At 36.3% G+C, this 24,897-nt stretch overlaps 2 protein-coding genes across 6 annotated transcripts in view; both read right to left on the bottom strand.

The window, feature by feature from the left end:
* The window catches only part of LOC307162669 (fucolectin-1-like), a 380,376-nt gene that overhangs the window by 212,461 nt on the left and 143,018 nt on the right, over positions 1–24,897 (bottom strand). The window lies entirely within an intron of this gene.
* LOC307162679 (fucolectin-like) lies at positions 8,081–15,906 on the bottom strand. 5 transcript variants are annotated; one of them, XM_079878179.1, is made up of 12 exons: positions 15,845–15,905; positions 15,139–15,201; positions 13,412–13,476; positions 13,171–13,203; positions 12,923–13,044; positions 11,575–11,744; positions 11,166–11,464; positions 10,864–11,000; positions 10,751–10,777; positions 8,736–9,015; positions 8,464–8,600; positions 8,081–8,367 (listed from the first exon to the last, which is right to left on the bottom strand). In XM_079878179.1, exons 7-12 carry the CDS (start codon positions 11,378–11,380, stop codon positions 8,363–8,365), a joined length of 801 nt encoding a protein of 266 aa, XP_079734305.1. In that variant the 5' UTR covers positions 11,381–11,464; positions 11,575–11,744; positions 12,923–13,044; positions 13,171–13,203; positions 13,412–13,476; positions 15,139–15,201; positions 15,845–15,905; the 3' UTR covers positions 8,081–8,362. The 5 variants fall into 5 exon arrangements, with proteins under 5 accessions (XP_079734305.1, XP_079734304.1, XP_079734303.1 ...); XM_079878178.1 differs by lacking the exon at positions 11,575–11,744 and having other exon boundaries at positions 15,845–15,904; XM_079878177.1 differs by having other exon boundaries at positions 11,166–13,044; positions 15,139–15,198; positions 15,845–15,906.

Genomic DNA, 24,897 nt, shown 5'->3' with positions numbered 1-24,897 from the left:
TGTGTGATTGTTCTTGTGCAGATATTTCTTGTGAGGTAATGTTGCAGCTCAACGCGTAGCATTTATATTTTGGGCGCATCTGATTTGCCATTACATTATTAATAAATATTTTAATTGAACTGTCTTAATGCATTAAGCATAAAGATTTTTCCACGTTAGTCTCAGAATGTCCGGGGTTGGTTTGAGGTCTTGCCGACAGTTTGTAAATCTTCTAAATATTCATATTCACAAATTCCATACAAAGGGTGATCAACAGTTATGACTTCTAAAATAAAATAAAAATGACCAGATAAGAGGTATCTGATTGACAGTTTGACAGATGTTGTTTTAAAAAAATAATTACAACATTATGGGGAAGTGGTATTAAATATTCGGTAACACATAGCCTAATACAATTATTTTAAGTATGCATTTTGTTCAGTTTTGCTTTTACAAAATGTTCCCTGTTTTTTATATAATTAATTTAATCTGAGATGTGCGTTATATCGCTTTTTGATCATTATTTGTGTTGTCGAATTTTGACACAGTTTCATTACTTGTTCATAATAATTTGATTCATAATTATGTCGTTTTTTTCTAAAAGTAAAAGTAAAAAAACTAAAAGTTTTTCTAAAAGCAATATTCTAAAGAGATACAAAGACAGTGTACGTGTACCCACCAGATTTCGCCATGAGTCATTTTGTACCCACCACTTTTAACTTCCGTTGACCGTTTTCAGTGGTTATGAGGAGCAATATGAGAGAAAATTTTTGTAATCATTGTCTGACACAACAAAAAAAAATTATAATATTCATTTTATTTTAATTTTCGTGTTCGCATTTATGAGGGAAAAAACAACGTGTCAGTTTACGGTTATGGACGTGAGCGCTCTAAAAGCGGCAATAAAAGTCTGCTTTAAAACTTTCACAGAGACCTTAAACAGAACAGCTGCCTTTCTTTAAATCGAATTTCGTTTTGTATTAATTATGTCTTAATTTTAATCAATGTTTCGTGAACCAATTGCCTGGATTTAAGAAGTAAATATAGCAGACAATCACGACACCGGCGCCGGCGATATCTCATAAATGAACCGAAACTCAGCGTGTAATGCACATTCACATTTACAGTGTATTTAGACACATTTAGACGCATTCATAATCATTACTTTTACCGGTTCTTTGTGGCAAGCTTTATACGTGCGGTCGTGCGCTTGAGTGCGGCTATATTATAGTAAATGCTCATTACTTAAAACAAAGCATAAGCCTCTTCCTGGCATGCAATGGAATCTACAATGTCAGTTGGTTATATCAACATATGTCAAATTAAGTTACGCGATATCAACAAATTAAGCTATAAACATTAATTTGAAATAACTTAAAGCGTATGTATAGTATATTTGCTTAAATAGCATTTAAACAAAGGAACTGCAAGGGATTAAAACCCCGCCCACACGCTGGTGAAAACTGGAAAAACCGGTTTTCTTTTGATTCCCTGAGAGGAGATCGATTAGCATTGGGGGTTGAATCGGCAGACCTGGGGGGTGGGTGGTTGTAATTTCTTGACTCTGTGCAATTGGTAGCAGCTAAAACAAGCAGCTAAAACAAAGACTGTGCAATTAATTACATTTTGGAAATAACTTTCTTCATGTCGTTTTATTTATACACTGTAAAACATTTTTTTTTTTTTTTTTTTTTGAATTTGTAAATATTAAATATGTTTTACAAACAATTGGTTTACAAACTCTTGGAGGTTTGTGGTTACCATCATTCAGAAGAGTGGTGCTTGTGTTTAGACTTGTGTTTTACGTGATTAAATCAGGAAGATTACATTGGTTTCTGTCCACACGGAGACGCATTTAAGACGATTTAATCAGGAAATGGAGGCACCGGCGCGATATAACTTGCATTGCTCGTGAACTGAGCTCGTCTCATAAATGAACCGAAACTCAGAAATGTATCTAGAAAGCTTGAAATGTCCACTTTTAAACAAAACAATTCAAAACGAAAAGAAACAGACAACTCTCTTTTGTAAGTGTGCATTTCTCTCTATAGGCACGTTCACAATATCTGCGAAGATGACGAGTCAGCATTGTCAACATCTTTGACTGACACATAAAACACTAGTTGATTAGTAAACAATTAAAATGTCTCCTTGCTATATTTGACACATGATTACTTTTGTCAGTTCTTTGTGGCAAGCTTTATGCATCCGTTAACTATCGAATATCGTGACTCATATTTTGTACCAGACCATTTATGGTTGTTCATATTGTTCAACAAAGTTCTTGATAAAAAAAGAAAAGAAAAAAAAGAAGCTACTGTGCCTAATATTATTGTTGTATAGCGCGCAAGGTTTATGCGCATGCTTTAAGTCTTCTCCGTTTTTAGTGTATGTCTGTGGCAGAATTGCAGTGCCTGGTCTGGTATGTATACTAGGCTACATCGTTTTGAGTCGGTTTCAGTGGTTTAGTGTGTACGCAGATATTTCTTGAGACGACGCCATGTTTTTATGTTTTTATGCACTTTTACTCTTTTAGTTTTGTTGCAATTTCACCAAAAGCTTATAATTAGGAAATACACACAACACGCTAAACTTGTATTCTCTATATGTTAAAAATGTTGTAAAAAATACGTATTATTCTTATATAATAAGAATAACAATATGATACATTTATATTGCACTCGAAATGATTTAGATATGGAAAGAGGAATTCTTCTCAACTACCACCAATAAAGTTTTAAAATTCTTCTTTAGAAAATATTATATTTTGATGATTCTGCAAGTTCAGCAGACAGTGAGGTTCGGGTTTGTTCCGATCAGAGCTCGTGAGTGGAGAGCGCATTTCTGAATATTCCGCTCCGCTCGTTCATTCCGCTCAGGGTCCACGGCCTCGCTCAACACAGATGTCCTGTTGCCTGGTTCGAAAATATGTGGAATACGGGCTGCTTTCGACTAAAAGTTTTTTTTTTTTTGTAGTCGACTAGTATACTAGGCTAGTTGTTCATTTAAGTAATTCGTGGACAAATCGCCCCTTTATATTAATTTAATTAGCCTACTTATGGATCATGAGCGTTTACGTAATATAGCCGCACTCAAGCGCACGACCGCACGCATAAAGCTTGCCACAAAGAACCGGTAAAAGTAATGATTATGAATGCGTCTAAATGTGTCTAAATACACTGTAAATGTGAATGTGCATTACACGCTGAGTTTCGGTTCATTTATGAGATATCGCCCGGCGCCTCCAATGTCGTGATTGTCTGCTATATTTACTTCTTAAATCCAGGCAATTGGTTCACGAAACATTGATTAAAATTAAGATATAATTAATACAAAACGAAATTCAATTTAAAGAAAGGCAGCTGTTCTGTTTGAGGTCTCTGTGAAAGTTTTAAAGCAGACTTTTATTGCCGCTTTTAGAGCGCTCACGTCCATAACCGTAAACTGACACGTTGTTTTTTCCCTCATAAATGCGAACACGAAAATTAAAATAAAATGAATATTATATATTTTTTTGTTGTGTCAGACAATGATTACAAAATTTTTCTCTCATATTGCTCCTCATAACCACTGAAAACGGTCAACGGAAGTTAAAAGTGGTGGGTACAAAATGACTCATGACGAAATCTGGTGGGTACACGTACAATGTCTTTGTATCTCTTTAGAATATTGCTTTTAGAAAAAACTTTGTTTTTTTTACTTTTAGAAAAAAATGACATAATTATGAATCAAATTATTATGAACAAATAATGAAACTGTGTCAAAATTCGACAACACAAAGAATGATCAAAAAGCGATATAACGCACATCTCAGGTTAAATTAATTAAGCTCCTCATAACCACTGAAAACGTTAAAAAAAAAAATCGAACCAAAAGTCAAATTAATATGGACTGAAGTTAAAAGTGGTGGGTACAAAATGACTCATGACGAAATCTGGTGGGTGCGTACCCACCGTCCCCACCGAAATCGACGCCTATAAGGGAAACATGATAGTATAAAAAGTACTGTGTGTAATGCAGAAAAGCGCATTACAACCATGTTAAAACTATTTAAAACGTTAAGATGCAAAAATGAACTAAATGTAAAATTAGATAATGATATTGCGCAAATGATCTCGGTCTCTTTAAAGGTCTTCGCAAATTATTGTGTTATAAGACTCAGTTATCATAGCCTACATCACGTCTCTTCTACTGTAAGTACACAGGAAAAAAAAAATAAGACAAATGATGCGCGTTTGAGTCGGATTTTTATGAAGAATATGTGACTGTTTATGTAACTGGCAAAAGAAAACATTGTATTCGTCATACTTCGTCAACTCAGTATGGCCACATGAAACACTACTGCCATCTACAGGTTTTAGTATTTCCTGCGTCCAACACCTAATCCCCCTTCTGCACGATCCCGCAGAATTTCGGAAGTGCTTGTGGCATTCTTTTCTCTGAGACGCGCATTTTTAAAGGCCACATCTGTATGTTATCCTTCACAGTTTATATGTATCGTCTCTATGTCATGTTTCTATGTTATGTGTATTTGTAATTATTGTAAAGCGACCTTGAGTCCTCAGAAAGGCGCTATATAAAATAAACATATTATTTATTATTATTATTATTATTTAATAACAATTTACTCACAATGATAAAATAGGCAACAGGATAAAAAAAGTAAAGAAAAGCAACTCACTGGTCAGTTAATGCTACAGCACAATTCACCACAATTCATCAGCTTAGATTGAAGTGAAGGAAGCATGAAGTGCTCTGAAAATGTCCTGGTAGACGGCTGCGTTGACTCTGGATTTAATAAAGCACAGTGGACCAAAGTCCTCTTTTCTGATGAGAGCAAATTTTGCATCTCATTTGGAAACCAAGGTCCCAGAGTCTGGAGGAAGAATGGAGAGGCACACAATCCAAGATGCTTGAAGTCCAGTGTGAAGTTTCCACAGTCTGTGTTGGTTTGGGGAGCCATGTCATCGGCTGGTGTTGGTACACTGTGCTGTCCACTCAACGCAGCCGTCTACCAGGACATTTCCAGAGCACTTCATGCTTCCTTCATTTTCCAGCAGGATTTGCACCGGCCCACACTGCCAAAAGAACCAAAACCTGGTTCAATGACCATGGCATCACTGTGTAATTACTGTGTGATTTCATGTAATATTCTAATTTTCTGGGATTTTGATTTTGTGGGTTTCATAAGCTGTAAGCCATAATCATCAAAATTATAACAAATAAAGGCTTGAAATATCTCACTTGCATGTAATGAGTCTATATAATATATACAATTCTTGAAATAAATCAACTTTTTGATGATATTCTAATTTTATGACCAGCACCTGTATATACACTCACCTAAAGGATTATTAGGAAACACCTGTTCAATTTCTCATTAATGCAATTATCTAATCAACCAATCACATGGCAGTTGGTTCAATGCATTTAGGGGTGTGGTCCTGGTCAAGACAATCTCCTGAACTCCAAACTGAATGTCAGAATGGGAAAGAAAGGTGATTTAAGCAATTTTGAGCGTGGCATGGTTGTTGGTGCCAGACGGGCCGGTCTGAGTATTTCACAATCTGCTCAGTTACTGGGATTTTCACGCACAACCATTTCTAGGGTTTACAAAGAATGGTGTGAAAAGGGAAAAACATCCAGTATGCGGCAGTCCTGTGGGCGAAAATGCCTTGTTGATGCTAGAGGTCAGAGGAGAATGGGCCGACTGATTCAAGCTGATAGAAGAGCAACTTTGACTGAAATAACCACTCGTTACAACCGAGGTATGCAGCAAAGCATTTGTGAAGCCACAAAACACACAACCTTGAGGCGGATGGGCTACAACAGCAGAAGACCCCACCGGGTACCACTCATCTCCACTACAAATAGGAAAAAGAGGCTACAATTTGCACGAGCTCACCAAAATTGGACAGTTGAAGACTGGAAAAATGTTGCCTGGTCTGATGAGTCTCGATTTCTGTTGAGACATTCAGATGGTAGAGTCAGAATTTGGCGTAAACAGAATGAGAACATGGATCCATCATGCCTTGTTACCACTGTGCAGGCTGGTGGTGGTGGTGTAATGGTGTGGGGGATGTTTTCTTGGCACACTTTAGGCCCCTTAGTGCCAATTGGGCATCGTTTAAATGCCACGGCCTACCTGAGCATTGTTTCTGACCATGTCCATCCCTTTATGACCACCATGTACCCATCCTCTGATGGCTACTTCCAGCAGGAACCATGTCACAAAGCTCGAATCATTTCAAATTGGTTTCTTGAACATGACAATGAGTTCACTGTACTAAAATGGCCCCCACAGTCACCAGATCTCAACCCAATAGAGCATCTTTGGGATGTGGTGGAACGGGAGCTTCGTGCCCTGGATGTGCATCCCACAAATCTCCATCAACTGCAAGATGCTATCCTATCAATATGGGCCAACATTTCTAAAGAATGCTTTCAGCACCTTGTTGAATCAATGCCACGTAGAATTAAGGCAGTTCTGAAGGCGAAATGGGGTCAAACACAGTAGTATTAGTATGGTGTTCCTAATAATCCTTTAGGTGAGTGTAAATCAACTTTTTGATGATATTCTAATTTTATGACCAGCACCTGTATATATATGAACACCAGGTTTATTGTGCCTTGTAGGCATAGGCTGCAGTGCTGCGTAAAATAATAATATTAATAACCTACAGCAGGCGGCATATCAATCGTTAAAAAGGAACACTTCAGTAACACTACACTAGAGAAATATATATTGATTATCATATGTCACTTCAAATGTTTCCATTCGTTATATCATTATGAAATGAGATTGGAGTAAAAACATGAAGCCTAATGTTTGGTGCGTTTTGCTTTTCAGATATCCACAAACACAGTTTTTAACAGTAAACATGGGTCTAAACATTATAATATTCAGCATATATCTAGCAACAGTTCAACTGCAATGTGAAGTTTATGCAACAATCTTCTTTTGTGTTAAGCAGAAGAAAGAAATTTACACAGGTTAATGATGACAGAATTGTCATTTTGAAGTGAACTAATCCTTTAAGACATCTAGCCTTTATATGATATCTATGCTTGTATCCCCCATGAGATAGGAATGGCATTGAAGGCAGGACACCAAGCCAGCCTTTCCACATACAGTATAACCTGTTTGTACATCACACATGGGAATTTACACATTTTACTTTTTTTTTTTTTTTTCTGAATGTTTACCTCAGCTTTTAGACACCAGGATGACTAGAGCCACATTTTATATTATATTGCTGCTAGGCCTACTTGAAAAAAAAAAAAAATTATATTATTTTATTAATATCTTGTCTTTTGTTGTTATTTTATTTGTTTGTCTCAAAACACTGATTGATGACTTTAAACTATGCTTCATAAGAAGTTATTATTTGCTTCATGCCATTGTTTCGATGTAGCCTTGTGTTTATAAAACGTATCTAAATTTATGTAAAGTAAGCAAAAGCAATATTTATATTGTTTTTGCTGATGTCCAATAAAAACCTTTATCTGCATTTTTTTATTGGTCTGTTTTATTTTGTAAGAAATTCACAGTTGCATGCGCCAGATGTTGTTCTCCATGCCCATACCGGGCAATTTTTGTTTGTAATCCTGATTTTCTCCGGTTTATGGTTAAACAGGGAGAGAGGGAAGAGTTATGTAAATTATTATTCTGGATTATCTTTCTCCAGGTAATTTAGAGAGATTTCTGGGGTAGTTAGTTTTTTGTATTGTTTGTTATTTTGGCCAGGCTCTCCCCTAAAGCTCCTATTGCCCCTATTTTCATTATTATTCTTTTTCATATTGATATTTCTGGTTTGGTAATTGTTGATGTTATTGTTGCCTTTTTTCTCTCTTTATAACAGAAAATGGAAAGTTAATATTGGTTGAATTGGTGGTTGTGTTGTTGATTCTGGGACAGAAGGTTGGAAATCCTCGTTCTCTCCATGGTTTTATTTTTCTTTCTCTTTTTTGTAAAATGTAATTCTTTACTTTGTTATCAGCTCCTCAACCCTAGATGGGTAGCTATGTAACACTCCTCCTCATTGTAAATATCCCAATAAGCCTCTCTTTTTTTTTGACCCAGAAACATACAATACAACATGCAATGCTGTAGTAATTTATTGATGTAGAAAGCAGAAAGATAAGGAAAGATGGGTAAATAGACAAACCAAACTGGGGTTAAGAATCAGGTGCATTTTAAAAACCATTTCAAACCTTTACTGAATGTGCACTGAAACGTATCTTTTATCTTAAGGATAAAAGGTGCATACAGGTAAAATGAAAACAATGAAAAAAGTGCAATATTAGTATTGCTCAGAAAACAGAAGTTTGGTATTTTGCTTGTAGGATCAGTGGACTGTGGCGTAACATCCTCTCATTCCACTTAATCTGGCAATGAAATCAGAAAACCATTGTTAAGGCAACATACACATAGTATAAATAGTAAAAATGTCTACACACCATCTCTCTCCTCTTATTGCTCACCTGCAAACACCTCAACCTCACACAGAGTGAGATATTCATTGCGCCCAGATATAAAAATGTTGACATATCGCCCCTTAATAGGCTTAAACTTAAATGTTTTTGTCTCTCCAGCTGAGATGGACTCAACAGTCGCAGCCCTGTGAAGACACAGAGTAACCGATAAATATTAAATGTACTTCTGTCAAATTAAAAAGATTTATTCGAAGTAATATTATCTTATTTACTCGTTTTTCAACCACTTGTGTAAGTATTAAGAGAGAGACAATACTTACAGCTTATTATTGTTGCCATTATTATCCAGGCTGTTGCCGATACGGATCTGAGCTCCATTTATCCTCTCTGCACAACAATCTCCACGAATAGTGATGCTAACCCTGGTTACATTGAAGACTTTCCCCAAGTCAACTCTCCACCAGGGGTCTTTGTCCGCATTAGTATGAGTGCATGTCCCACCACTCAAAATTGAATTCCTGTTGCCATCGACAGCATTTTTAGCTTCTTCTTGATCGTATGTGGAAGACTGGACAGCTGTGGCCCCAAGAGCAAGATTCTCTGTTTAACATAAAATAATAAACAATAGCTTTTCGTGTTTTCACTTTAATGTGCCAAAGTATAATTCCAATATAATGGGAAAAAATATTCTAAAATATGTAATCCAAATGATTATTACACGGCTCTCTGGAATACTTGATTCTGATTGGTCAGTCGTGACATTCCGAGGTCTGATATTCCCAGATAATGACATCATCAACAGTAACGCTGGATAACACACAGCTCATCCGGGTTTCTGGAGCCGGCCTTTCCTTAATGTTTCTTGTATCATGCTGTGGACCCGCTCTCTCTCTCGTTTCACACAAACTGGTGCTAGTTGAGTCTCTGTTATAGTTATTGATTGTGTTCAAATATTAAGATTGTATTGAAGTATAATAGTATTAAGAGTACAGTAGTGTTCGTCTTATTTCCTGAATGATTGTTTTTGTACACCATAATGGATTCTAAGATAATAAACCGCCAAGAATTTAAAACAGTTTCATCTCAAATCAATATGTTCATGTAATTATTAATCTGTTGTACATGACTGTACATTATCCCTTAAATATTTGTCTTGTTTGAACTTGTCTTGCTAGGGATATTCTTTCTTCACAGAAGCTTTACGTTTATTACAAGTGAGCTAATATAATATTTCAACTATTTTTCAAATACTTTGTGTCCAAAAAAAATTATTTGTGGTTAGTAGCAATTTAATAAGACGGGGTCCTGATCACCCTTTCAGGGTTTACTTTGCGATAACAACTGAGTTGATTCACATTATCCCTTATTGGTTATCACATTTTCAGTAAGAATATTATATGTAAGAATATGGGCCCGGTTTCCCAAAGCGTTCTTATCTCTAAGTAGTTCTTAACCTATTCCTTAACCTCTCTCTTAACCTTATGGCACGATTCCCGAAACGTTCGTTCGCTAAGTATATCTTCTGTAAGTCATACTTTCGGAAGGTTGGTCTGGACCGCTCTTAGCTTTACCTTATCACTGTTGCAGGTCTATATGAATATAATTCTGAAGTTTTAATACACCCAGACAGTGTTCAGTTAGGCTAATTCAAGTGTTTTCATGCAAAAAATAAAATTGTCATTACACTGATTGTTGTTAGATTTTTAATTATATTATTATACAATATTATTAATTTAATTAAAACGTTCTTTTAAAGGCCAGTAAAAGCATAGGCTACTGTCAGTTAAGTCCTATTCGGACGCTAATATTGTTTCTCATGGGCTCGTCCGGTATTTTAAACATTTACAGGGGTAAGTCGGTGATTTTAGTGCCGTCTGAATCCATAATATCAGTGTTTTTCTCACCCAACCCGCGTAAAAATCCCTGGCAAAATTAGTACCTTCTGTTTTTTGACAAACAGGTCGTGTGGTAATTTAATTGCCGTCTGAATCCACATCTCTGAGTTTACAAGAGATTCAAAATTCACGGTTTAAATCCTTTTTGATCACTGCCGAGCACCGTACGCAAGATGTAAACTTTTATTACTGAAATGCTGGAAAGTATTTATAAGAACAATATTTAATCGCAGCTCCACCTCAGCGAACAAAAATGGGAAAGAGAAGAAAGCACGTACATTTTTGAAAAGGTTATTGTGGCAGCAATATATGTTACAATTTTAAAATATGTAGGCTATTATAGTTTGGATTATTTTATTGGAAACCGGGCCATGTTCAGTAACAATATTATATTATATTATGTGTTACTGACAACATTGAAAGAAATGAAGAACACTCACTTGGAACACAAGTGTACGTTGATGTGTCTGTTAATAAAATAATAACAGTTATACACACATTAATAAGAACATAAACAAATTCTATCACAGAGTCTTCTCTCACTGTCCCTCACCTGCAAACACCTCGACTTCACACAGAATGAGATAATCAGTGCGTCCCAGTATAATAATGTTGACATATCGGCCATTAATGGGCTTAAACTCAAATGTTTTTATGACTCCAGCTGGGATTGACTCAACAGTCGCAGCCCTGTGAAGACACACAGAGAAATAGAGAGGGGCGAATTAAAACAGCAAGAAGCATATCAAATATACTTCTGTCAAAGGCAAGTTTTCATATTAAAATTATTTTTTCAAAGTAATGTTATTTAACTTAGTAAATGTCTAAGGGTATTAAGAGAAAGACAATACTTACAGCTCATTATTGTTGCCATTATTTTCCAGGCTGTTGCCGATACGGATCTGAGAACCATTTATAGTCCCTGAATATTCTTTACTATTAGTGATGCTAACCCTGGTTACCTCGTAGACTTTCCCCAGGTCAACTCTCCACCAGGGACTCAGCTCTTTTTTTAGAACAAGTGCATGACCCATCCCAATAATTTGAATTCCTGTTGCCATCGACAGCATTTTTAGCTACTGATTGAGACATTTGAGCTGCGTTTGCACCGAATGTGGAAGACTGGACAACTGTGGCTCCAAGAGCAAGATTTCCTGTATAACATAAAATAATAAACAATAACTTTTCTTTTTTTACTTTAATGTGTTTTTCCCAATAAAATAGCCAAAATAATTCTAAGATATGTAATCCAAATGATTATTACACGGCTCTCTGGAATACTTGATTCTGATTGGTCAGTCGTGACATTCCGAGGTCTGATATTCCCAGATAATGACGTCATCAACAGCAACGCTGGATAACACACAGCTCATCCGGGTTTCTGGAGACGCATCACACTGTGGACCCGCTCTCTCTCGTTTCATACAAACACAACTGGTGCCAGTTGAGTCTCTGTTATAGTTATTGATTGTATTGAAATATTCAGATTGCACTGAAGTATTTTTAGTATTAAGAGTACAGTAGTGTTCATCTTGTTGCCCGAATGATTGCTTTTTACACCGTAATGGTCGGTGTTTCCTGAAACCATGTTTCCAATGAACATTCGCTAACAGCATCACAAAGTTGAGTGGTTAGAAGCAGAGTTTCTTGTTTGCATGACATGTGGACAAATAAGTGTAAAAATTGTGTCAATGACTGTACATTATCCCTTAAATGTTTGCCTTGCTTGGAATATTTTTTCTTCAAAGAAGATGTGCATTTTATACAAGTGAGCTAATATATTTAAACTGAAATCAATATTTTGTGTCCAAAATATAGTAGCCATGGGTTATTTTGTGATAACTGTCTTGATGATGTAGGGGAGACCGGGGACAGTTGCAACACTTTTTGCATTTCTCTCAGTTACTCAGAGACTATTTGGACAAGACCAACCAAATTTGTATATATTAAACTTGCATCTGTCTGCTAATTACCCATACCATTTAAAGATGATTATATATGACATATCGTTCACAGTATTTATTTGAATGGGAGAAGCCAGATGTTGCGACTGACCCCAGCCCAGGGACGGTTACAACACGTTAAAAATACCTTAAATTTCTCTAATTAATTTTAGCTTTTTGTCTCAATGAGCATATAATTCTGAAAATATTAACTGTTTTAGGCCTACTATAATATTATAGTATTATGTATTTCAATAATATTATTGTAGCCTATAATTTATTTATTTAGTCATATTTATCAAATAACAGTTGAGTTTTGTTTGTTCATGTGTAGAACATAGGCCTACATATATTCAGTGTGCAGGTGTTACAGATGCTATTCAATCTCTGCATCTTTCAGTGTCAGACAGGAAGAATTGAACAATTTGCAATGCAACAAAACTTTATTAAACATGCAATTTATAACTTGTTGCAACTGTCCCCAACCCTATCAGCCATGACAGATCATCATACGCCTGCTAGACACACTGACTTTGACACATGCTAACCATGTCACTTAGAAGTCAACAAAACAATAATTCAAACTAAGTAAGTTTTGATTAATTCATACAAAATGTCTGGACAGTATGACAAAAAAATATATCTCATGAAAAAAAAATACTTTCATACCTCCAAAACAAGTTTTGTTCAATAAATGCAGCAGCAGATGTTGAATATGTCTACTGTCTTTTTGGTGGGTGGAGGGTCTAACTGTGCATGTTCAGTATGAGTGTCATCACGCTAGCTTGTTTCTGATTGGAGAAAAATGACATGTTGCAACTGTCCCCGGTCTCCCCTACATTATCCCTTACCAAATATCCAGTAAGAATATTATATGTGTGTTACTGACAACATCCAAATGAATGAAGAACACTCACTTTGATCAGCAGAGCAAGATGCTGTGTCCTTTACTGTTAATACAATAATAACAGTTATAAACACATTACCAAGTACAAAAAAAAAAAAACAATTATACCATAGAGTCTTTATACATAAATAAACACATTTTTCAATAACCATTTTTCATCCTATAATTTTAATAAATGAATCGGATTATGATACACAATGATTACAGATTTTCAAATCCAGGTATTTTTACTTGTATTATTCTAAACGTACCTGTGGAATCAGCGACACACATCCCAGTAAAAAGTGTTAGAAACAAAACCACACGCATGTCCATCCTGATATAAGACATAACAACACATCTCATATCAGCATATGAAGGAATCATTTTCAATTTCTCGTCCTCATTTAAAGAAGGAAACATATATATTGGTATTGTAATGATAAAATGGTATATGCTCAGAGAGGATGGCAGGCAAAATATGAATAGCCTATATCTTATACACCATACTAATGTTTGTTTGCAATACTTCACATATTCTTTATTGTAAATAATTGTAATTAATTATAATTAATATAAGGAAAGTGATATTATCAGCTGTTTTTTGTATTATCAACTGTTCCTCTTCTGTTTGTTTGTTTGTTTGTTTATTTGTTTGTTTTTCTATGGTGGTGTAATTCTATTCTGTATTTAAATATAATTAAAATGCTTTGGCAATAGGCTACTATATTCTAAATTTCAGGCCAATAAAGCAACAACCCTATCAGTGGACAAGCTGAACAGAATATCTGACACACTCGGTCTCTCTTAGTGTATTTATTAGTTGCCATATCAACACTATATAGAGAAAAAATTGCAATTGCAAAAGTAAATTTCTTACTTAGCCTATGTGAATTTTTCATCTCTGTTTTTTGTGTTTATTTAAAATTAGACAAATCTGATATTATTTTAATCTCATATCTGTTAATTAACAGTTGAGATAGTTCTTTAACGCTGATCTAACCAGCAGAAACACTCTTCATGTTTAAAGCCCAGTTGCTCAGGCGGGGCATGTTGTCACACTGCGTTACAGTGAGCCTCTAATAGAACTATGATATTCTATTCTATACTTTTATGAATTATATTGAGAAAAAGGAGAATAAAGACTGAGAGTCAATGTTCATAAATGATTAATTATTATTTTGTTTTGAACTATGCTGTAGGCTAAAGCTGTGTTTGTTGTCAAACTCCAAAAATATTTTATTTTTAATTATTTAAAAAATGCCATTATTTTATATGAAAAAGTTAATAATTGTATTTTATTGAGAAAATATTTGCGTTTGTCTTGGATCATTTTTTGATTAGATCAGAGAACATTTGAATCTGTCATATAGTCATGTTATAATGAACCCCACCTATGGGGCATGTTGTCACATTTCACTTCCATTCTTTCGGGGTAAATCAAGAAAAAAGTACACTGTGAAACAAAACCACATTATTGTACTAGAGAATTGTACTCCCCTAATCATTATTTTGCTGTTTAGCTTCGTTTTACATTCACAAACCCTGAACAAATGTACTAATGCTGTCTGTCTGTTTGCTGTATGTTTCTTTCTTTTAGATTTGTATTGATATGTTGTTGTGCTTAAGTAATTGCAAATAATTAACTTCCTACTTTCAGATTCCTTAGATTAGTTTTGTTTTGAGAAACCGAGGTATTGTAAGGAAATCAGACAATCATAAGATCAATTTAATGTGTTGCAAAGTATTAAATGTTCATTGTTATTTAATGCTATTTATAATAATTGACAATAAACAGTATTTTCTATATGTAACTGATTCTTGCTGAATGTTCTTTTGTCATTATTGTATTGCTCTGAGTGCAACTAGACACTTCTAGACTACTATATATCATATCTTTACACACTGACTTGAATTGTCAAAACAAAAGTTTAGTTTTATTAGTAAAACCTCCATTGCATATCATGCTCTATAGAAAGTGCATAAACATTCAACTCACCTGAATTTCATCAATGTATCACCCTCAGTCACAGAAGACCTTCACAATTCAGCAATAGATCTGCTTTTAAACAAAATTCATTTTTATATAATAGGCTTCATAAATGAATTTAATAATATTTTTATAAACAATTACTATATTTATTATTTATCCAATATATTATTCATATGAGGAATATTATGACCAATCATACAAATAATATTCAATTTCACATTTATATCACAAAAACACGCCAAAAAGAGACAAATATCAAATTAAAGCTTTCTTAAGAGTATCACTGTGCCATTTATTTCACTGATCTAACACATTATAGTAATTATCAAAAGAATCATGAAGATGAAAGTGACTCCTACGTCACACTCCTGCTCTGGTCACTAATAGCCTCAAACGCTACTCCTGCTCTGATCACTACTAGCCTCAAACGCTACTCCAGCTCTTATCACTTCTAGCCTCAAACGCTACTCCTGCTCTGATCACTACTAGCCTCAAACGCTACTCCTGCTCTGATCACTACTAGCCTCAAACGCTACTCCAGCTCTTATCACTTCTAGCCTCAAACGCTACTCCTGCTCTGATCACTACTAGCCTCAAACGCTACTCCAGCTCTTTCTTCAGGGTTTTTTTCACGAGACCCTTTTCACTGGTCTGTGTCTACGTCTCAGATGTGCAGATCAAAACATGCGATGGAGCCAAAAACCTTTGTTACCCGTAGTTGGTGATGAGCGATTTCGAAACACTGATTCTTCAGATTCTTCAAATCTTTGGTTTCGAATCATGGGTTCAGAGCGTTTATAAAACTGCCAAAGTCACGTGATTTCAGTAATCTAGGCTTCGTTACATCATAACTGTCGAAATGTTTCGAAATGTCTGTTTCTCAATACCAAGCTAGTTCGGTCTTGACCACTCTGCCTCTATATATACATATAATACAATACATACTAAATATAATATTATATATTAATATAATACTATTATACTAAATATAATACACAAATCTGTTAAACAAATATTAAACATGTTAATATGTGGTTCAGGCAAAATGTGCAAATGTAGGCTACTCTGATTATCTTCACTGTAATAAAATTAAATTATGACATAAAACACAATCTTGTCTCTCTTTGTTAAATGTCAGTTTTAATGATCAATAATAGTCATTATAAAAGTATAAGTAAAAGGCATCAGAAGCTATACAATATGAAATAAAGCAATTCAAACGTACCACGTCAGCTAGGCTACAAGTTAAATAGCCTAAATTTAAAGTTATGAAACTTCACTTTGCCCTCAGTAAAAACGATTTGCCAGGGAATAAACGATAGATTCAGGAGACCGAAGATCGCCCGATAGATATAGAAAGACGAATTATATCTCATGTTTAACCACAGAGACATCAGAGCCAGCGGCAAGCGTCAGAAGATAATATAGTCGAGGAAAGGCTGTTCTCCTCACGGTTAATGAGCGCTGAGCACCCGGTCACCGACTGGATCTCACAACTCCAAAAACGTCATATAAAAATTTCAAATAGACGCTATCTTTATAATTAAATCACAGATTTGAGCTTCAAACAACTACATTCTAGTCTGAAAAACTATAAAAACTACATTTTGTGACATAATAACTGTAGTAGGCCTATTTTAAATTACGTGGGTTTACTCCTACCCTATTGACGTCTGCTGGTTGGTGTGAGATGCATTCTGGGATAACTGGCTGTCTCAAGTCCGCACAGGTCACCTCTCGATAAAATGGGCGGATCAAGAACACATCCGGAGTTTTGAACTGAATGTCATGTTTCAGTGTGTTTTCAGTAGTTATTGTATTTCAATTTATCATCGTTATGGAAATTGTTGAGTTTGTGGAGGTTGAACTGTAAACTCCAGCCTGTCGGGACATCGAGTCCACAGGTTTCCGAACAAGAAAAAAGAGGGTGCTATCTTCCGTGCATGGGTGCGTTTTGTGCAGGTGAAGATACAGGACTTCACTTCTGCATCTGAGCGTTCACTTTAGACCAGATGATAATAATCCTGGCGATACGATGGAGTTCAGCATGGGTGAGACTCCTGGCTGGTGCGGTTCCTTCAGTGCACACTGTCACCTTCATCGGTCCGTCGTCAGCATGTGGCTCGGCCGCCAGCGCGAAACATGAGGGTCACGGATCCATCAGAGATCACTTAGTGTACATCTGTTTTACAAAATATGCCTTGTCTTAATTTAAAGGGATAGTTCACCCAAAAATTTAAATTAGCCCATGATTTACTCTCCCTCAAGTCATGACATTCTTGTTTCAGACGAATACAATCAGAGTTATATATATAAAAAAATGTCCTGGCTCTTCCAAGCTTTATAATGGCAGTGAATGGCTGTATTCACTGTATTCTATTCAGTAGATTCTATTCTGTATTCACACAGTGTTTGGCTGTATTCTGTTTTGGGTAAACTATCCCTTTAATTCATGAACATATCCTGCATAAACGTTTTATGTGTTTGTTATTAGTCTGCAGCTGAAACATATTATTATCAAAATAGTTCTATAATTCATTTTCAATCTGTACAAAACCACTTTAACTTTTAATTTTTGTGTTGGCTGTTTCTACATATAAAGTTTTTATACAGTATGTCGTACCAGATGACACATTAATGTGTTCTTCCATTTTAAATTCCCTGGGCGAAGAGCAACAACCAAAAACAAATGTAACAAATGTAACAAACAAGCTTGAGATTAACATGGATGATATGCTTGTAGACAGTATTTTAAAGAAACAAAACAAAGAAGAGAAAAGAAGAAAGAAGCCAAGAAAAGTAGAAGACAGAAGAAGGGAAGGTCCTCATCGGGAAACAACCATCTCCAAAGCAAGAGAGATGATGCGAATAATTAGACAACAAGAGTGATTGAATAAAAGATTGTTGAGACTTATAAAACAGTCAATTGAGGAAAAACATATTGAGGAAAGTTGTTGGAAATATAAAGTGTACAAATTGGCAGAGGGTGTAACACTTCAGTTGAAGTTTGACAACGCCTGTTGAGTGTGTTTCTGCTAAGTCATGAAGTAAGTGTGATGTGTAACTCAGATAGGTATGAATAGGAATAGGGCAGCATCTTTTACATCCTGTTGCTTAAGAGAGATAAAGCTTGCAAAACTGCCATTTTTGCATGTCAGTCAAGGTGCATATTGAGCAAACGAGACACGTATAACTCCTGCTTTGCTATGATGTACTGAAGTGTGAAGGTAAAAACTGTTGCTGTAGCATTCCCGGCTGAACAGATGCAATTTACTCTCAGGAACTGATGTTTATAAAGGATCTCATTTCCAAAAGCACCGTAAGAGCTGAATAAAAGCAAACAAACAAATAAACATTAGACATCTGACTGCAGATTGTGTATAAATGTCCATAACAAACGTATAAACTAATGAATACACATTTGCAATCTAATTGGCTACACCATAAATAGTGTGACAATTAATCAAGTGTTTAGTATGCAGGTTAATGTAATAACCTTGCCTTACTTTACTGTAGTAAACCTGAATAATATGAATTACTTTTGGTACAGCTGACGATCTCAATTTAGAGAGAAAAACATAAAATATATAAAATGACCAAATAAAGACCTAATTTACTGTAAACAATCTATCAGAAGTGCAACTCAAGAGAAACAAAGCAATAATACACTGTGTTCTGCTACCAGCAAATTATTTGGTGATCACTGATTTCTAAACCTGCATATATGCTAACGACCCACAAAATGTTAGCTAACAGCTTCAAAGGAGATCGATACAATAAACACTTTAGTCTCTAAAAGTTTAGCAGACAACATAAAATTAAAACGGTACCTTGTGCCCTTCATCAGCCAGGAGCTAAGAGGTAGAAAGAAACCTTTTTAAACGTATATTTTCACAGTGTGTACCCAAAAGTTCATCTCTCTTCTCTGGTAGTGTTAAGCAAGGCAAGGCAAGTTTATTTATATAGCACATTTCATACACTATGGCAATTCAAAGTGCTTTACATAGAGAGGAATAAAAATAATCACAAAATAAAAGCAAGGAAAATTCAAACAGTTATTCAAAAGCTTTACATAGAAAGGAATTATAATAATCACACTATAGCAATTCATAGAGCTTTGCATAGAAAATAGACAAAATAAAAGCAGGGGAAATTAAAACAGTTATACAAGGAATTAAAAGAGATAAATGATAGAATTATAAAATGAATTAGAGTAAAATGAATTAACCCCCTGGGGTCGGCTATCGCGCCGGCGCGATAGGCTCGTTTTTTTCCGTATGAGTGCAAAAAAAAAAAAAAAAAAAAAAAAAAAAATTTTTTTTTATCTTATATGCTTGTGTTATACATCAATCGATCCTGTTTAGTCTGTATTTTTAGCGCAATTTTCCTACGGACAAAATTGCGATTGTTAACTCATGATTTCTGTTCTGTCTGTGCGCACCAATCTTGCACTTCTATCTCCTCCTCAACCAGACCACCTAGAGACTTCGGGTTTTCGGCATTATGTTAAGGAAGGTCTAATCTCGGGAACGCACAACAAAAAAAAAAAAAAAAACATAAAAACATTTACTATCTCTTAGTGTTGTGATCCCATGACGTCAGAAAATTGCGTTAAAACACTCACTGAGTTTTTATTACTTGTTTTTGTGTATGCTCATAATAAAAACAAAGTGTTGTGCTTTTCGCTAAATAAAGAAAAATAAACAGTGCGAGTTCTGCCTACTCTCCGTCAGTGAAGTCAATTCTGAAACGCGTCCGAAAATGAACTGTAACTCAGCGAATACTCAGTCAAACAGGCATACAGACACACAGGCATGAAGCTTGAATTCTCTTCTTTTAAATGAAGTAATTTTTATAAAAAACAAATTTTCACAGTTTATATAATATGTATGTAAAGAGAGAGATGTCAGTCGTTCTCATCTCAGCTAATTAAGTTTTAATGTGACTCCGCCTACGGAGACCGCGCTATACAAACGCAAATGTGAGGCGATCCATACAAACCTGTGAAACGCCCACATCCGCTGGATAAGGCCGGTGAAACACTGGATGCGTGGCGTAAGCGTCTCAGCTGCGTGGCGTGTCCGTTTTTATTTCGGCTCCCATGTTAACAGTTTAGAGTTTGCACACTGCCTGTGTGAGACGCGCGTCACGAGCCGCGTGGAAAACGCGTGCATTCTAGAAATAGAACCGACGCCTATTTTTCACGCGACACGCAAGCGTCTTGGAAGCGTTTCCATGCAAAATTGAATAGGAAAATCTGTTTATTTGTCATTTTGACACGAATACATATTAATAAATGACCTTTTGATGTTTAAAAGTGTCTAGGTTTTGACATAAATGCAAATATAAATGTAATTTTACAAAATATGATCGATTTTCAAATACTGCTGTATTGAATGAACAGCTTTTAGCAAACTCTATTGCTATACTGAGATGAGGAATATATACTGTATGTGTTTTGTCAAAAAGTCATCAACTAACTAATGAATCCTTTACTTTGAAATACGTATGATAAAATGTATACTTTAGTTTTGAAAGACGTTGACTAGTTTTGAAAAGATTATAAAGTATGTATGTGCATGCATATATAAATGTGTGTGTGTATATATGAAGAGTTCAGATGCAAAAGCCTCTAAATGCCATCTGAAATTTTCTCCTAGAATGATAATTTTTATGAAGCTTGTATATTTAAGTTAGCTATAGGTGACACGTCACCTGAATGAATGGCTCATTAAGTATGCAGGGACGTAGTCTCACCAGGTGTGAACTACTAAATATGCATGATGCTGTTGGAGCGTTTACGCCCCATCCGCATATTGGCTTTCCAAACTAAAAGTGTTTCACAAAACTAAAATCAATGTATCGTTTTATGTGAATGATTAGGCAGGATGATTTTCACATCATTTTGAAGAAAAAACTCTAGGCGATTTCAGAAACTTTAATTTTTAGTTTTTTCGATAACCATGCATAAACATTATTCTCTCAAAAATGAAAACATGTACATACATGTGGCTCACATATTATGGAAGTCCTGTTTGTGCTATATAGAGTGAATTTACACCTTTGCCATTAATATATTTATAAGCAACTGAAAAAAAGCACAAATGTCAGGGCATGTCAGAACATCTCAAGGACCCCAAAAACACCCCAGACCCCAGAGGGTTAAAATAGTAAAAAGATGATACATAGAATAAACTTCTCATCTGACAAAACAGAGATTTCCCCATGACGGTCAGTATTCTTCTGTGGATTTCATATACCGTGGATTATCTGAGCCCACCAAATTAGCAAGCTGTACCAATCCGACCAGTAATCTGTACTAGTCACCACAGTGTTCCCTTGACCGCCATCCCTCTCAATCTCCACCACAGAAAGGTGAGCACTTGCTCACAAATTTGGTCATCAGGACCATCTGGGTTTCCCCCACTACAACAATACCCTTCACAAAACACCGGTTATCAATCAGTGCAATTTGAGTTCAGTTTAGAATCAAAAGGAAGAATACAGTAGTTTAGAATCAAAAGGAGAATGCAGAGATAAAATACAGTGTAATCAGTCGGACGAACATTGGCACAGTGCTCATTCAGTAAATGCACAGCTAATCAGAAGTGCTTTGAGTCTGGATTTGAATGTGACTACAGTAGGAGCACATCTGATCTCCTCTGGAAGCTGGTTCCAGCTGCGGCTGGCATAATAGCTAAAAGCGGACTCGCCATGCTTAGAGTGAACCCTTGGTATTTCTAGCTGATATGATCCTAATGATCTGAGTGATCTGTTGGGTTTATATTCAGTGAGCATGTCTGCAATGTATTGAGGTCTTAGGCCATTGAATGATTTATATACCAGTAATAATACTTTAAAATCAATCCTAAATGTTACTGGGAGCCAGTGTAAAGACCTGAGGACTGGTGTGATATGTTCATATTTTCTGGTTCTGCTCAGAATCCTGGCGGCAGCGTTCTGTATGAGCTGCAACTGTCTTATGGTGTTTTTGGGAAGGCCAGTGAGGAGTCCATTACAATAATCCACCCTGCTGGTGATGAAAGCATGCACAAGTTTCTCTAAGTCTTGTCTGGAAACAAAGCATCTAATTCTTGCAATATTTTTCAGATGATAGTATGCTGATTTAGTTATTGCTTTGACATGACTACTGAAACTAAGGTCTGACTCTAGTGTCACACCAAGATTCCTGACTTGATGTTTAGTTGTTAGACCCCTAGAGTGAAGGTATGCGTTCACCTTAAGAACTTCATCTTTGTTTCCAAACGCAATGACTTCAGTTTTGTCTTTGTTTAACTGAAGAAAGTTTTGACACATCCAACTGTTGACTTCATCGATGCATTGGCACAGGGAGTCAGCGAATATCGTTTATTATCTTTATGAGCGCTGTCTCTGTGCTGTCATGCGGTCGGAAACCAGATTGAAAATTGTCAAAGGATCCATTCAAGCTCAAGAATTTGTTCAGCTGATTGAAGACAACTTTTTCAATGATCTTGCCTATGAAAGGAAGATTTGAGATCGGCCTATAGTTGCTTAATATGGTCTTATCCAGATTGCTCTTTTTCAGGAGGGGCTTGACAACTGCAGTTTTCAGGGAGTTTGGGAAACTCCCAGAGAGAAGTGAAAAACTCTTGAAAAAAAGATGTGGGAAGTGTGTCAAGAGCGCAGGTTGATGTTTTAAGGTGCTGTACAGTTTCTTCCAAAATTTTGCCATCAATTTCTTTGAAATCAGTCATAGTAACTACTTTCTCAGGTGGTCTGATCTGACTGACCCCAGAGCAGCTCAAGGATGTGCTGATTACCTTTCTGATTATTGATTTTCTCAGAGAAGAAAGAAGCAAACTCACTGCACTTGCTGTCTTCTTGACAGACACAGATCTAGCTTCAGTGGCAGGAGAGATCAATATATCAAAGAAAATACAGAAATGATCAGACAGTGCTGCATCCTTAATAACAATCGATGAAATGATTAGACCCTTACTGATAAGTAAATCTAAAGTGTGTCCACGATTGTGTGTGGGTCCATGTACATGCTGAGTCAGATCAAAAGTTTTTAAAACACTTTTGATTTCTTTTGCCATATTGTTTTCTGCACTGTCTATGTGAATGTTAAAATCTCCAGCAATGGCAAAACAGTCAAACTCTGAGGTAATTGTTGATAACAGTTCTGTAAAGTCCTCAGCAAAGGCTGGAGAGTATTTTGGTGGCCTGTAAATAATGATAAGTAAAATGCGTGGAGCACCTTTTAACACAATACCCAGATATTCGAAAAGACAGGTAATTCCCAAATGATATTTGCTTACATTGATAGATATCTTTAAAAAGCGCAGCTAGACCCCCACCTCTCTTAACAGCTCTGCAGACACTCATAAAAGTAAAGTTAGGAGGGGCCGTTTCATTGAGGATTGTTGCACTGCAGCTGTCTTCTAGCCAGGTTTCATTTAGAAGCATAAAATCCAGGTTGTTTGTGGTTATTAAGTCGTTGACTAGAAGTGATTTATTTTTAAGTGAGCGGATGTTAAAGAGTGCTAACTTAACAGACTTACTTTTCCCCACAGCAATATTAGTTTGACGTGTAATAGGCACCAGATTAGTTAGGTTTGCTGTACGGATATTGAAGGCCTTAGACTTTCTATCTTGTAATAGAACAGCAATAGAGAAAGATACAGGCACACTGGGTTCCCGCTTGTTCTGTAAACATTTGAGAAAGTTACTGTTATCAAAACGGGGACCCGACACATATCACTGAGAGCTGGTATCAGTTGTTTTTGGTTCACCTCGAGCAGACGGAGGAGGGTGTGGGCCCTGGCGTTGTGGCAGAGGCCGAAGAGCTCTCACAGGAGGGGGAGGGCGAGCTGGGCCCGCAGGCTTTGGTGGTAGCGGTGCCTGTCTTTTTTTGGTTGGTATCTGGGGGCTTGTAGCAAAAAAGTTGGATAGTCTGGTTCCAGCATACACCAGTTCTTCCATTTTCTGTGATAAGCACAGAAGTGGCGATGCTGGAGAGAGGGAAAAAGTGTCTGGTGAAAGGGGCTGTTGCTCTGGTGTTATCGGAGGCTGTAATATGCTGTCCTGGCTTCCCTGGCTGTTTTCCAGGAAGTCGTCCTTGGGTGCTGAATCTTCAAGCAGTTCTGATATGTCTGTCTGTGGTGAGCTCTGTGGGCAGGGCTCAGCTGAGATTGTGTCCGTGAGCAGAGGTTGTTGTGGCGGAGTGGTGTTAGCATTGTCCTTGTGTGATATGTCAACTGCATGTCCATTTTGCTGCTGAAGTGAAGTCCCGTGGTCATTCAAACTGTGTCCAGGTGTGTGTGTGCCGTTCAGATTGAGTGGATTGGCACAAACTGCAGAAGGATGATTGAGGGAGAAGTAGATATTGTCCTTTAACACTCTTGAACCAAGTTTGTTTGGGTGATGGCCATCCCGATGAAACAGTTGTCTCTGACTCCAGAAAAGATTGAAGTTGTCAATGAAGTTCACTCCTTTTATATTGCAGGTTTTTTGCAGCCACGTATTAAGCCCAAGTAACCGTGAAAACCTGTTTGTTCCTCTTGCTGGGAGAGGTCCACTGATGAATGTTTGAACTTTCAGTCTTTTAAGTGTTTCAAAAAGTTCATGGAAATCTTTCTTAAGGAGTTCTGACTGCTCTTTATGAATGTCATTCTTCCCCACATGAATGATGAGTCGATTTGCAGTCTTATGTTTCATCAGAATGTTCTGAAGTTCCCTGTTTATATCAGAAGTTGTTGTTTGTGGAAGGCAGCATGTAGT

This window comes from Squalius cephalus, assembly GCF_949319135.1.
Source record: "Squalius cephalus genome assembly, chromosome: 8".
Classification (NCBI taxonomy): Eukaryota; Metazoa; Chordata; class Actinopteri; order Cypriniformes; family Leuciscidae; genus Squalius; species Squalius cephalus.
Note: the sequence above shows the minus strand (reverse complement) of the source record. Positions and strands in the feature narration are given on the sequence as shown.